This window comes from Perca fluviatilis, chromosome 24 (assembly GCF_010015445.1).
Source record: "Perca fluviatilis chromosome 24, GENO_Pfluv_1.0, whole genome shotgun sequence".
Lineage (NCBI taxonomy): Eukaryota > Metazoa > Chordata > Actinopteri > Perciformes > Percidae > Perca > Perca fluviatilis.
Window position 1 is genome coordinate 17,203,389 of NC_053135.1, and position 14,334 is coordinate 17,217,722.

The following is a 14,334-nucleotide window of genomic DNA, read 5'->3' on the forward strand; positions in this document are numbered from 1 at the left end:
TCTCTGAAACATGAAAGGTGCTTGAAGGAAGAATTTAGAAGATTTTTGTGTAGGTGTGTTTTGTGTTGCATCATGTCTTTGTAGCGTCACTGAGAACCACGTATCTCTGTCAGAAAAACAGCCCTGTTTTTTAAGGCTTTTTTTATTTAGCTAAAACAGTAGGATCATTTTCTCAACAGAAAAAGGGACACTGCGTCCTTCAGTTTATCACAAACATTAACTCCGAAAGAAATCTTTTGCTCTCACTCTTTCTTGAAGTTTCAAGAAATTTTCTAACATAATTTACAGGAAATGTCAATTAAAACAACAATAAATCTCTGTGAAAATACAGTAGATAAACTTACTGAAAAGTTTTCCTCGCTCTCCCTGAAAATCTCCTGAAACCCCACAGGACACTACAACTCTCAATAAACTTGTAAAATCAAGAACTCTAGTGTCTATCTTTCACAGTTTCTGTTTTCAGTTCTAATGTTTCAAAGTAGATGATGTGTGAGTGCACCTTGACCTTGTAAATCCACAAGTTGTTATTCTCTGATAGTCTGAAGTGGTTTAGACCACATCTGCCCCCCCTCCCTCCCGCCCTTAGCTGACATACAGCCTTGTTGAAACTAGATAAGGAAACTGCTCTCCCACACGAGTAACAAAGATGTTTTTAGGGAAATGTATCGGAGTAAAATATACATTACATTTAATTAATTTTATTAACTAATTAAAATACAGATACATGAAAATTCTACGTAATTACAGTATGATTACATCATAGCAACAAAGTATTTCTACTTCGTTACATTACAACATTGTCTATCTGAAAGCACCACGGCTGCAATTAACGATTTCATCGTTGATTAATCTGTTGATTATTTTCTCGATTAATTGGTTAGTTGTTTGTTCTATAAAATGTCAGAAAATTGTGAAAAATGTCAATCAGTGTTTCCCAAAGCCCAAGATGGCATCCTCAAAGGTCTTGTTTTATCCACACCTCAGACATATTCAGTTAACTGTCACAGAGGAGAGAAGAAACTCGAAAATATTCACATTCAATAAGCTGCAATCAGAGAAGTTTTCTTTTTTTTGTGTGAAAAATGACTCAAACTGATTAAACGACTAACCCAAAATAAACGGCGATTCATTTAATAGTTGACAGCAAATCGATGAATCTTTGCTTTTTTCTAGACAGGACAGAAACATGTGAACAGTGACTCTCAGGTGACAGGAGAGGAGATCCTACCTTTACACCAGGCGTTGAACAGCACGTACAGGTCGGTGGCGGCGTCCCTCCCTGTTCGCTGCATGCCGGTGCCCGCTACGATGGCCACGTACGTACGAAACTTTCCCACGATGGCGTCGGGCGTCGGCGTGATGCCCAGAGTCACAGTTACACCCTGACTCTCCACAATCCGACCCGACCACGGGCCTCCAAGACGGGAATTGAAGGTTACCACCACCAGGGAGCTCCTGCTGCCTGAAGGGTTTTCACCTGAAGAAGAAGAAGAAGAAGAAGATTAGTAAGGAAAGGAGTGGAAACTCCAGAAAGCGTTTAAAATAGCCTCAAAACAGCATTAAAAGCATACTGTACTTGATAACTTTGACTGTTTTTCCAAAATGTCTAAGAATAAAAGAAAAAAATTAAGTTAAAAGTAAAAATAAAAACCTAAATGTTACGGACGTAAAAACGTTTTCTTTGATCGAGCCGAGGCCGAACACGTCTGTGAACTTCTGTCACACAGCAGCTTTGTGTGTTAAGGACAGTTATAATAATAATAACAGTTATAATAATAATCTGAGCATGTCAGTGGCAAAAACAGCACTTTTTGGATGAAATTAACGATGCACATTTGCCCCATAGGGTTATATAGCAGCCCCGGTTTGCAGCAGCTAATCACAACGTTGTCGCTCAATACTGGACCAATTTCAAAGATTTCTTTTTTGCATGCTGCATGCAGTAATACATGCGTGGAATACATAGAAATTACCATGCATTACTTTTTGGAGCTATATATATGAATGGTTCATGAGAACAGCCTTATTTAAAAAAATAAAAATAAAAATAAAAACTGGAAATGTATATGGTTGTTCACAGTTACAGGTTTTTCATGTTCTTTTTTTTACCATGCACATGTAAATTCACAGGAACAACCTGTAAATCTGTGTCCTATCCCAGAATTCAAACTCACCAATCAGGAACTCGAGCTGGAAGTCGTCGCTCTGCGCCAGCGGGCGGTTGAAGGTGACTCTCACCAGGAACTCCTGACCGCGGCGGACCACCAGGTTGGGGGTGTGGTAGGAGGCCGTCTTGTGTTGTGGTTTGTTTATCTGCTGACACGTGTCGACCATCTGCACCGACAGATACGCTGAGAGGGAGGAATAAAGGCAGAGTACGTCATGTTTGAATGTGTATTGATCACTGAGAATAAGAGTTTTTTTTTTTTTATTATCATCAATATTCTCTCCTCTTCATAGTCGTCAGATTCATCTACCAGCCCTTATAGAGCTGGCTCAGGTTTGCCTTGGACCAGCTCTTAGTTATGCTGTTATAGTTTTCGACTGCTGGGGGACTTCCTTCCTTTGACACTCCTCTCTCCTCTCTCTTTCCATCTGTGTGCATTAATGTCCCAGAAATGCTTGTTACTAAATTAGGTCTGGAGAGCTTATTCCCCGGAGTCCTTATGTTTTCTCGCCCCGCAGTTTTCCTTGGATTAGGGTGGCACCTAAATCATGGTTGCAGCTGGCGCCATGGTCCTGCTCTGCGCCCTGCTATGTCCTGCTACACCCTGCTACACCCTACTAAACTCTGCAGTGCCCTATTTCACCCTTCTGTGCCCTGCTATTCCCTGCTACGCCCTACTACGCCCTGCTACGTCCTGCCATGCCCTACTACGCCCTGCTAAGCCCTACTATGCCATACTACACTCTGCTGTGCCCTGAACTACAGCTACAACTATTATTTCTACTCATAGTTCCATTATCTTTATTGTGACTATAATTGCCACTGTTCATCGTACCAACCGACACTGGCAGACACCGCCTACCAAGAGCCTGGGTCTGTCCAAGGTTTTTTCCTAAAAGGGAGTTTTTCCTCATGACTGTCGCACTAAATGCTTGCTCTTGGTGGAATTACTGGAATTGTTGGGACTTCGTGAATTATAGAGTGTGGTCTAGACCTACTCTATCTGTAAAGTTCCGTGAGATAACTCTTGTTATGATTTGATACTATAATTTTAAATTGTATTGAATTGAATCAGACAGATAAAAAAAATTCTAAATTAAACGGATCTTACTGCCATCAGGTGCAGATGCTCTGGCTGTGGGAGCGTCAGAAAAAGCCTCAAACTCTCGAAAATCTCCTATAAAAGGCCCAAGGTTGGAGGTCGGCACCTAAAGATTAATAACACAAAATATAACAATGAAAGAAGAATGATTTCATGTAAATGCATTTTATTGTTGTTGTCCATCAACGTGGAGCTAATTTTAGATGTGGAGCGGCAAAGATGATCGATTAATCGAGTAGTTAATTAAGTGAAATTAATCACCAACAATTTTGATAATGGATTAATTGGTTTGAGTTATTTTTTATTAAAAGTAAACATTGACTGATTCATGTTTCTTAAATGTGAACATTTTCGAGTTTCTTCTCTCCTCTGTGACAGTAAACTGAATATCTTTGAGTTTGAGACATTTGAGGACATCATCCTGGGCTTTGGGAAAAAAAAAATCTTCATTTATTTTTTTTTAAAAAGGGGTTAAAAAAAATCATAAAAAAATCATAAAATGCTTTCAAAACAGTATCCTGACAAAACATTGACATATACCAGTCCGTGATAACACATGAACATGCGTTCCTATTATCTTAAATATTAGACAAAATAATTCATAATTTCTGCTTTTTAACTTTTTTGCAAGAAGAGGCCTTTGGACCTTGCTTCTTTTTGAAATTGTAATGCGTTTGTTGTCAGTGGTGCAGTACCTTCCCGTTGTAGCGCCCCTTGTGGTGGTGTGACTTCTCCTTTGATAGAGACATGATGGCTGGAGGTTTCACTGAAGTCACTGCACAGAAAGAGAAACAAATATTTAATGCAGGAAACATGAATGTAATACTTTGAATATTGATTATTAATGGGTTCATCACTCTAATGTTGCAGCGGGTAAAGGTGGAGCTCATTTAATGACTATTTATTGATGAGTAGTTTCATCCCAAAAAAAATCAGCCAAAACAACTAAACAACAGTTTACATAAATAAAGGAATATTTTAGGTCATTTGTCTGCAGCTCATACAGTCTTTCATGAACTTAAAACCGTGAATCGTATGAAATTATGTGTTGAGCAATAAGCTCAACACATAATTTCTATAAGATGTCATCATAAAGCCCCACAGAGACACTGTCAGTGTGCACGGGGAATATTCGGGATTATAAGGTAAATACAAATGGTCAAATGTGGACAAAATATTCCACATGTTGAATTCAATTATGTAAAAACAGAAGATATGTTTATATCTTCTACATAAAAAAAAAAAAAACGTGAGATAAAAAATATTCAAGAAGCCGTTCTGCATTATGAGTACTTTACTTTTGATAATTTAAGTACATCTAGCTGATAATACACCTTTTACCATGGACATGTAAATTCATATATATATATATATATATATATATATATATATATATATATATATATATATACATATATACATACATGAGAAATCAGTAAAATGAAACGGAATAAGCATAAAATTGCTTTGTTTTGAAGTACTTCATGATAAGTATGAAAGACGAAATATTTAGACTTTAAAAATTAACATGTTAATCTTTGCATCCCAGCTAAAATTGTGTGTGTGTGTCTCACCGCTCAGATGAAGGAGAGAAGTTGGTCTGTCTGTCGAGTCTCTGACGGTCAGATCAGATGATGATGAGATCGACTTCAGCATCCGTTTATATACACACACTACTTCCCCTTTTTACACACACATACACACACATACACACACACACACACACACACACACACACACACCTATACATATACTTCAATACGTTTAGTTACTTTTTACATTAGGTACATCACTAAATACTTTTTGATAACAAGAATATTTTACTATTCACTAATAAACTTTGTTGTTACTTTAGTATTTTGACCTTTCCTCAATGCTTTTTTGACTCTTTATAAGATTTTTTTCATTTTTTTGGCTTATGACACCTTTTTCTATGCTTTTCCAACGCTTTTTTCCGCGTTATTTTTTATGCTTTTGATGATGCTTTTTTGATGCTTTTTTTGGAGCGACACATTCTCGTAAGCGGACTCATATGATATCGTACGAAAATTCATGCACCACAATTCAAATGATAGCCTACGGTCCAGTGACAGTTAAGTGTAGCGGTCTTTACAGTTAAACGTAGGGTTAAGTTTAGCTGACAAAACGTTACCATCATGCGGCGACGACAGTCAAGTTTAGGCACCAGAACGACTAGTTAAGATTGGGGGGGGAAAAGATTGTGGTTTGTTGTGCACATCCATGTAGTTCCTCCAACTGAGGAAGGTCAAATAGTCAGTGTGCCTAATTTGCACAATAAAGTATTTTTCTGGAGCATTTAGCTGTCCAGACTTCACTTATTTATTTAAGTAAAACCCTGCCAGGACAGGAAGACGTATTTCCTGGGTTCCTTATGTCCCAGCCATCCACCCGACTTCCACCCTACACGTTCTTCTACAGCAGCAGTCAATGTGCTGCATACAGTAATCAATATGTAGAATACATCTACATTTGTGTTTGACTTTTCGTAGCTATATGTACGAATGGTTCATGAGAACAGCCTGGGTATTAGTACATTTACTGCAGTAAAGGATCTGAATACTTCCACCCCCTCTGACAAAAACGCACACATCATCAGAACAGGGAAGTGTGTGTGTGTGTGTGTGTGTGTGTGTGTGTGTGTGTGTGTGTGTGTGTGTGTGTGTGTGTGTGTGTGTGTGTGTGTGTGTGTGTGTGTGTGTGTGTGTGTGTGTGTGTGTGTGTGTGTGTGTGTGTGTGTGTGTGTGTGTAACTATATTCGTGGGGTCCAAAAGCCAGGAGTCCAGTATACTTGTGGGGTCCCGACAGCTTTGTGGGGCCAAAATGCTGGACCCCGCAAGTTTAAAGGGCTGTTTGAGGGTTAAAACTTGGTTTTAGGATTAGGGATAGAATTAGGTTATGGTTAGGGTGAGGGTAAGGGTTAAGGTTAGGCATTTAGTTGGGATGGGTAAGGGGCTAGGGAATGTATTATGTCAATGACGGGTCCCCACAAAGATAGTGCCACAAACCTGTGTGTGTGTTTGTGTGTGTGTGTTTGAGTGTGTGTGTGTGTGTGTGTGTGTGTGAGTGACCTCGACCCAAACAGACACTCTGACCTGTTACTGATCAGCAGTGACATTAAAGGGTAATTACTGCTTTTTTCAACCTTTTTTCAACCTTTCCTATGTTTTTGTGTCTAAGTGACTTAAAGGAACAACAATCTTTGAAACTGGTCCAGTATTAAGCGTAAAATGCTAGGGGTGGGGGAAAAAATCGATACAGCATAGTATCGCAATATTTTTCGTGGCAATACTGTATCAATACACAGACGCCAGGTATCGATATTTTATGATATATGTGTTGGTCAGTCTGTGTGCTTGATAATCCCATTTTGCGTGAGATGAACAAACAAAGAAATGTATCTTTTTAGATAAAACAGATGTTGACAGAATTTTCCTTTGGGGACATCATTTGAAATTGGTAAGAAGTTGGAAAAAAGGTAATAAATTGCAATATATCGCGGAATATTGGAATATGTTTAAAAGGCCTCTGGTGATTCCCACCCCTAGTAAATGCTATAACCGGCAGACACAGACCTGTAATGTAATGTAACCCTATGGCACAAATGTGCATCATCAATTTCTTCCACTTAAAGTGCTGTTTTTTGCCACTGACAAACCTCAGATTAATATTCTAAGTGTCTGACAACGTTATGGAAAGGATCCCTTCAGACATAAGCCTTTGAAAACTCTTTGAGACCTTTCTGTTTAACCAGAAAAAGCTCTTAAGTCTCTAGCGCTAAACCCACCAGACTCCATTTAAAAAAAGCAATACTTTTAGCTTGTGTAATAATAATAATAATAATAAGTTTATTTGATATAGCACCTTTCACAGACAGAATCACAAAGTGCTTCACAAGATAAAAATTTGTACAAAACATAGTGAATTATACAACAATAAAGATTAAAAGAATAAAAACAGTCATTAAAAGGCAACATTTTACATGAATGAATCAAAAGCAAATTTAAACAAGTGCGTCTTCAGCTGCTTTTTAAAAGCTTCAACAGAGACTGCAGAACGTAAGGCAATAGGAAGCGCATAAGAGCCAACATATTTTCACATGTACAGTACATCAGTAAACTATGTGTTTTTTTTCAACCAGAACTAGAGTTGTGATGGTTGAAAAAGTGGAAAGACGACCCAAAACGGCTTTTCATAGTTTTATTTTGTTTGTCGACTTTGTATGAAGTGTACTTTACGATGCTAAAATTATTGTTTATTTACATGAGGTCTGGTGGCTTTAGCAAACAAATTTTGCGTATGTTTTTGGAAAGATTTTACTCTTTAACAGAAAGGCCAACCTCCTTAGAAATCCTTTCCATAATGTCAGACACTTGGAATATTAATCTGAGCCTGTCAGTGGCAAAACAAGCACTTTTATGAAGGAAAATACAAGCTGCACAATTTTGCATTTTCAATAATTGCGCAACTTTTTTTCTACTTCACGACATTTAATCTGTTTTTTTTTTATTCTGAACATCCACATTTATATATCATCATGTGTAACACAGATGTGAATGTTAAAGATCCTTCATGCTGCCAGGGTTAGAGGTTTAGTTAAAAAGATGAACCGAGATGTTGGAAAGCTGTTTCCTCTGCAGGAACTTCCTCTGACCTCGACCGCCAGGCTGTCAGGTCATCCTGACCCGCTGCTGCTGATTGGTCAGGGGAACAATGTTCCACTTCCTGTTTGCTGACTGGCATCTCTGACCTCAGCAACAAAAGGGATTAAGAAAGTATGACACGAAGAGAAGCTGACAGAGAATACCAGACAAGATTAGGTTTCTTACTCATATGGGTTTCAAACCAGCAACAGTAAGATTTGTAAAGGCCTGCTACAGAGAAATACATTTACGCTTTTTTGTGAAATATTTAGCTTCAGAGCAGGCCTCCATGAGGTGCGCCAGGCTTTGACGCAAATTGAACGTAAACTCTCCCTCTTATTAAACATAAAACGGCAGCTGTAGTTCCACCGACCTGCCACTGAGTGTCGCTGTCTGACCGCGCTGTGTTCAGGGGCGCTGCTGAAGGAGAGAAGAGCTCCCGCACTTCCACTGTCGGAACTTAAACAGTGTGACACCCAGCGGAGGTAAACGACACATGCGCCCCGTAGCGTTAGCTGCATCAAAGCCAGTATACGGAAATCCTTTTCACTCCCTATTTAGCCCCATTGTACCGAATTTGGTTGCAGTTCCACCAGAATTCCACTGGGGGTGATCGTGGTCCGGTGCAAAATGAATGGGAGTCTATGGAGCTAGACGGCTAAATTTGTCTCTTTTACCTGGTTGTCGTTGAGAAATCTCAGATTCTGATTTGCTATTACTTTTTTATGACTTTTTTTGACATACTATACTATGACTTTTTTCGACATACAATGAAATTTTTCGAGTTTTTATACTATGACTTTTTTCACCATACTATGACTTTTTTAGACACTATAATATGACTTTTTATGACTTTTTCGACATACTATACTATGACTTTTGACTTTTTACGACATACTATAATTTGTCTTTTTTAGCTTTTTTACGACTTGCTATAATATGACTTTTTTCAGAATACTATACTATGACTTTTTTTATGACTTTTGTCGACATACTATACTGACTTTTTTATAACTTTTTTCGACATACTATACTATGACTTATTTCAAAATACTATACTATTACTTTTTTATTACTTTTTTCGACATACTATACTATGACTTATTTCAAAATACTATACTATTACTTTTTTCAACATACTATACTATGACTTTTTTCGACAAACTATACTATAACCTTTTTCGACATACAATACTATTTACTAATACTATAAAAACTTTTTTCGACTTAACTTTTTATGACATTTTTTAACATGCTATACTATGAATTTTTTCGACATACTGTAATATGACTTTTTGTTACTTTTTTTAGCCATACTATATTATTTTTTATGAATTTTTTCTACATACTATACCATAACCTTTTACAACATACTATACTATGACTTTTTTATGACCTTTTCGATATACTAAAATAGGACTTTTTTCAGAATACTATACTATTACTTTTTTTGCCATCTACAGTGCCTTGCGAAAGTATTCGGCCCCCTTGAACGTTTCGACCTTTTGCCACATTTCAGGCCTCAAACATAAAGATATAAAACTGTAATTTTTTGTGAAGAATCAACAACAAGTGGGTCCCAATTATGAAGTGGAACGAAATTCATTGGCTATTTCAAACTTTTTTAACAAATAAAAACTGAAAAATTGGGGTGCAAAATTATTCAGCCCCTTTACTTTCAGTGCAGCAAACTCTCTCCAGAAGTTCAGTGAGGATCTCTGAATGATCCAATGTTGACCTAAATGACTAATGATGATAAATAGAATCCAGCTGTGTGTAATCAAGTCTCCGTATAAATGCACCTGCTCTGTGATAGTCTCAGAGGTCCGTGTAAAGCGCAGAGAGCATCATGAAGAAAAAGGAACACACCAGGCAGGTCCGAGATACTGTTGTGGAAGTTTAAAGCCGGATTTGGATACAAAAAGATTTTCCAAGCTTTAAACATCCCAAGGAGCACTGTGCAAGCGATAATATTGAAATGGAAGGAGTATCAGACCACTACAAATCTACGAAGACCCGGCCGTCCCTCTAAACTTTCAGCTCATACACTGAGAATACTGATCAGAGGGGAAGGAAGCAGAGATCTACAGCGTAGGTGGGAGACTCTGTCCATAGGACAACAATCAGTCGTATACTGCACAAATCTGGCCTTTATGGAAGAGTGGCAAGAAGAAAGCCATTTCTTAAAGATATCCATAAAAAGTGTCGTATAAAGTTTGCCAAAAGCCACCTGGGAGACACACCAAACATGTGGAAGAAGGTGCTGTGGTCAGATGAAACCAAAATCGAACTTTTGGCAACAATGCAAAACGTTATGTTTGGCGTAAAAGCAACACAGCTCATCACCCTGAACGCACCATCCCCACTGTCAAACATGGTGGTGGCAGCATCATGGTTTGGGCCTGCTTTTCTTCAGCAGGGACAGGGAAGATGGTTAAAATTGATGGGAAGATGGATGGAGCCAAATACAGGACCATTCTGGAAGAAAACCTGATGGAGTCTGCAAAAGACCTGAGACTGGGACGGAGATTTGTCTTCCAACAAGACAATGATCCAAAACATAAAGCAAAATCTACAATGGAATGGTTCACAAATAAACATATCCAGGTGTTAGAATGGCCAAGTCAAAGTCCAGACCTGAATCCAATCGAGAATCTGTGGAAAGAACTGAAAACTGCTGTTCACAAACGCTCTCCATCCAACCTCACTGAGCTCGAGCTGTTTTGCAAGGAGGAATGGGCAAAAATGTCAGTCTCTCGATGTGCAAAACTGATAGAGACATACCCCAAGCGACTTACAGCTGTAATCGCAGCAAAAGGTGGCGCTACAAAGTATTAACTTAAGGGGGCTGAATAATTTTGCACGCCCAATATTTCAGTTTTTTATTTGTTTAAAAGGTTTGAAATATCCAATGAATTTCGTTCCACTTCATGATTGTGTCCCACTTGTTGTTGATTCTTCACAAAACATTACAGTTTTATATCTTTATGTTTGAGGCCTGAAATGTGGCAAAAGGTCGAAAAGTTCAAGGGGGCCGAATACTTTCGCAAGGCACTGTATACTAAGACTTTTTATTACTTTTTTCGACGTACTATACTATGTCTTTTAATGAATTTTTTCGACATGCTATACTATTATTTTTTAAGATGTTTTTCGACATACTACACTATGACTTTTTTATAACTTTGTTAAATACACTATACTATTAATGTTTTTGTAGTTTTTTTCAACGAACTATCAGATGACTTTTTTCAACATGATTTTTATGACTTTTTTGACATACTTTACTTTGACTTTTTATAAAAAAAATTGACATACTATACTATGACTTTTTTTTGATATACCATACTATGACTTTTAAATAACTATTTCGACATACTATACTATGACTATCATTTTCTATCCTGAGTAATGTAGAACAATAAATAAAATGTCAAACCTCTGGATTTCACACAAATAACTCGCTAAGCTTGATAATTAGCTGGTATTCTACCTGAAGATTGGAAGCTCTGGGATCAAACCCAACGCTGGTTGAAGACCAAATGGTGTTTCAGTGACAACATTCTATACTATGACTTTTTTCGACATGCTATACAATTACATTTTATGACTTTTTTTAACATACTATACTCTGACTTTTCATGGCTTTTTTCGACGTACTATACTATGACTTTTTATGAATGTTTAAAAGATTTTTTTATGGCATTTTCAGGCCTTTATTTTTGATATGACAGCTTAGACTTGAAAGGGGAGAGAGACGGGGTAATGACATGCAGAAAAAGGGCCACAGGTCGGAACTGAACCCGCGGCCGCTGCGTCGAGGACTGAGCTTCTGTATATGGGTGCACGCTCTACCATGTGAGCTAACCAGGCACCCTATACTATGACTTTTTGACTTTTGTTGACATACTATACCAGGACTTTTTTCATACTACTCTATACTTACTATACTATGACTTTTTATGACTTTTTATGACTTTTTTGGGCATACTACTGTATACTATGGCTTTTTTATCACTTTTTTGGACATATACTATTATTTTTTTGAACATACTATACTGTACAATGGCTTTTTTTTGGCCCAGTATGCAGAAATATTCAAACACACCATCAATCAAAATATAAAACACAATTTCAGTTAAAAGTAGTCCTGTCATTTCCTGCAATTTGTGCAATAGTGATATATATATATATATATATATATATATATATATATATATATATATATCTGACAATCATCCTAAGTGGTTCTGCTTATTTATAATGAATGGGCTGCAGCTAATGGACTGGATCTACTGCAACACACATGCGCGCGCACACACACAGGCACACACACACACACTTCCTCTGACATTCAGAAAACCGTAAATAGGCATGCACATACAATACAAGGAATTTGTCTTGGTGATTTGGTACATAACCCCAAAATATAAAATAGAATTATATCCAAGAAATAAAAGAAATATTGTTGAAACATTCAGCATCAAAAACAGGCAAACTTCAGTCAACCTATACAGCTATTGTTCTTTTCTCAAAAATACTCCTGAAGATTTCTGTCACCACGAGAAAACACGTTCAAGACAAAATGTAAAAATACGGTCCAGTAGCAAAAGTCCTCCAGCCGGAAAAAGCCTCGCAGCATTAACCCTTGTGTTGTCCTTCGGGTCCCAGTGACCCGAAGGACAACACAAGGATTATGTACTTCCGTTTACTTTGTTGAGAATTGCTCTCTAAACAAGGGTTAATACAGCACCTTAGTTCTTGTTTGTACAGCATTTTGGTCAGCTTAAACTGTGTTTAAATGTGTTCTAGAAATAAACTTTACTTACTTACTTTACAAGAAACAGGGTTTAGAGAGCAATTCTCAACAAAGTAAAGGGAAGTACATAATCCTTGTGTTGTCCTTCGGGTCACTGGGTCCCGAAGGACCACACAAGGGTTAAACAGATTCCCAGTTGGTTGATTCCCTTTTTATTATTTTTCTAAAGTAGCGGCGACACCAGAGGGTGTACAGATGATAAAGAGATGTAAAGGATGTGAAAAAAGACCAAAAACTATCTCTATATACATCATTTATATAATCGTCACTCAGAAGTCTTTCCCAATTTGTTGTCTGATTTTCACTTACACTTACATCCTTTTTGTCCATTAGTGGAGTTCTGTCTCCATCTAGTGGCTGAAACTCAGAACAACACATTTCCTTCTCCCTTTCTCCCCTGCTTTTTTTTAGAGTCAAAAGTCCAATTAAATTACCAATTAAACACCGGCATTAACAGCTTCTCATTTAAAGATGACAACAAGGAATGTGTAACAGTCGGTTTTCACACAGATTCATCATGACAGTTTTTTTGCTTCAGCTTAATTTTTTGCACTCTGGAAAGGCATGGACCCATCTGAAAGAGGAGGGACCTAGCTTGGACGAGCTTGATGCCATGGAGGCCATACAGATGTGGTTCAGTCAGGGTAAAGGATGACGGAGGCCCAACAACAGGTGTTGGCCATCAGAGCCTTCCAAGATGAAGAGATACTTTATTGATCGCCAGGGGGAAATAACATGTTTACACTCTCTATATATTACATATTACACACAGGTCCGAAATAGACACACATGCACAGGATCTGCAACAGGACCTATACATACACTAATGGAGAGATGTCAGAGTGAGGGGGCTGCCCAATAAAGGCTAAACCTGAGCAGTTGGCGTTTCGGGGGCTTGCTCAAGAGCACCTTCAGCAGTGCCTAGGATTTGAATTGGCATTGTACCTGCTGGGCACGGGGACTTGAACCAGCGACTCAAGTTTCTAAGCACAAATGGACATTTGGAAAAACAGAAAAATGGGTTCAAATATCCAATTAGAATTTATTTTTTTCGCCTTGACAAATTAAAACATTGGATCTTTGACCTGTTTTTCCAATTACAAAATTGCGTCTGAGCTCCAATTATTCAATACTGCAATGGTATTCTCTCCCTCTACTTTGCGGAATATGCAGGTCATTAACTGCATATGGACCAAAATGAAAAACTGATGGCTTCGAGTGGGGGGTGGGGCGTAGCTAGGCAGAACGAGGGAGAGAATACCATTGCAGTATTGAATAATTGGAGCCTAGACGCAATTTCGTAATTCTCAAAATTTCTGATCCTCTGAATAAAAACAGAAAATTGGAAAAACAGGTTAAAAATGTTTTTTTATTTTTTTATTTGTCAAGGCGGAAAAAAAAGAAAAATTTGATATTGGAACCTATTTTTCTGTTTTTCCAAATGTCCGTTTGTGCTCTCAAGTCTCTGAGCTCGTAAGTAACTTTTTTATGTGAATGCGCGCACACAAGGCATAGTGCATGCGTTACGTTGCACATTATGGCAAAGGGCAGGGGACATGCAGCTCGTCATACATTTCCCCAACGT

General features: G+C 37.9%; 1 protein-coding gene and 1 long non-coding RNA gene across 2 annotated transcripts in view; one reads left to right on the forward strand and one right to left on the reverse strand.

Annotated features, from left to right (window-relative positions):
* The window catches only part of LOC120554285, a 21,314-nt gene extending 20,034 nt beyond the window's left edge, over positions 1-1,280 (forward strand). Inside the window, exon 3 of the long non-coding RNA XR_005638358.1 lies at positions 1,174-1,280. This is a non-coding gene — a long non-coding RNA (uncharacterized LOC120554285). The remainder of the gene's footprint in view (positions 1-1,173) is intronic.
* Positions 1-4,925, reverse strand: part of LOC120554205 (coagulation factor XIII A chain-like) — a 22,927-nt gene extending 18,002 nt beyond the window's left edge. Inside the window, exons 1-5 of the mRNA XM_039792941.1 lie at positions 4,844-4,925; positions 3,965-4,044; positions 3,279-3,375; positions 2,175-2,351; positions 1,229-1,477 (exon numbers count right to left, since the gene is read on the reverse strand). Of these exons, the coding sequence (XP_039648875.1) occupies positions 1,229-1,477; positions 2,175-2,351; positions 3,279-3,375; positions 3,965-4,044; positions 4,844-4,925 (685 nt within the window). The remainder of the gene's footprint in view (positions 1-1,228; positions 1,478-2,174; positions 2,352-3,278; positions 3,376-3,964; positions 4,045-4,843) is intronic.
* Between the last annotated feature and the right edge of the window lie 9,409 nt (positions 4,926-14,334).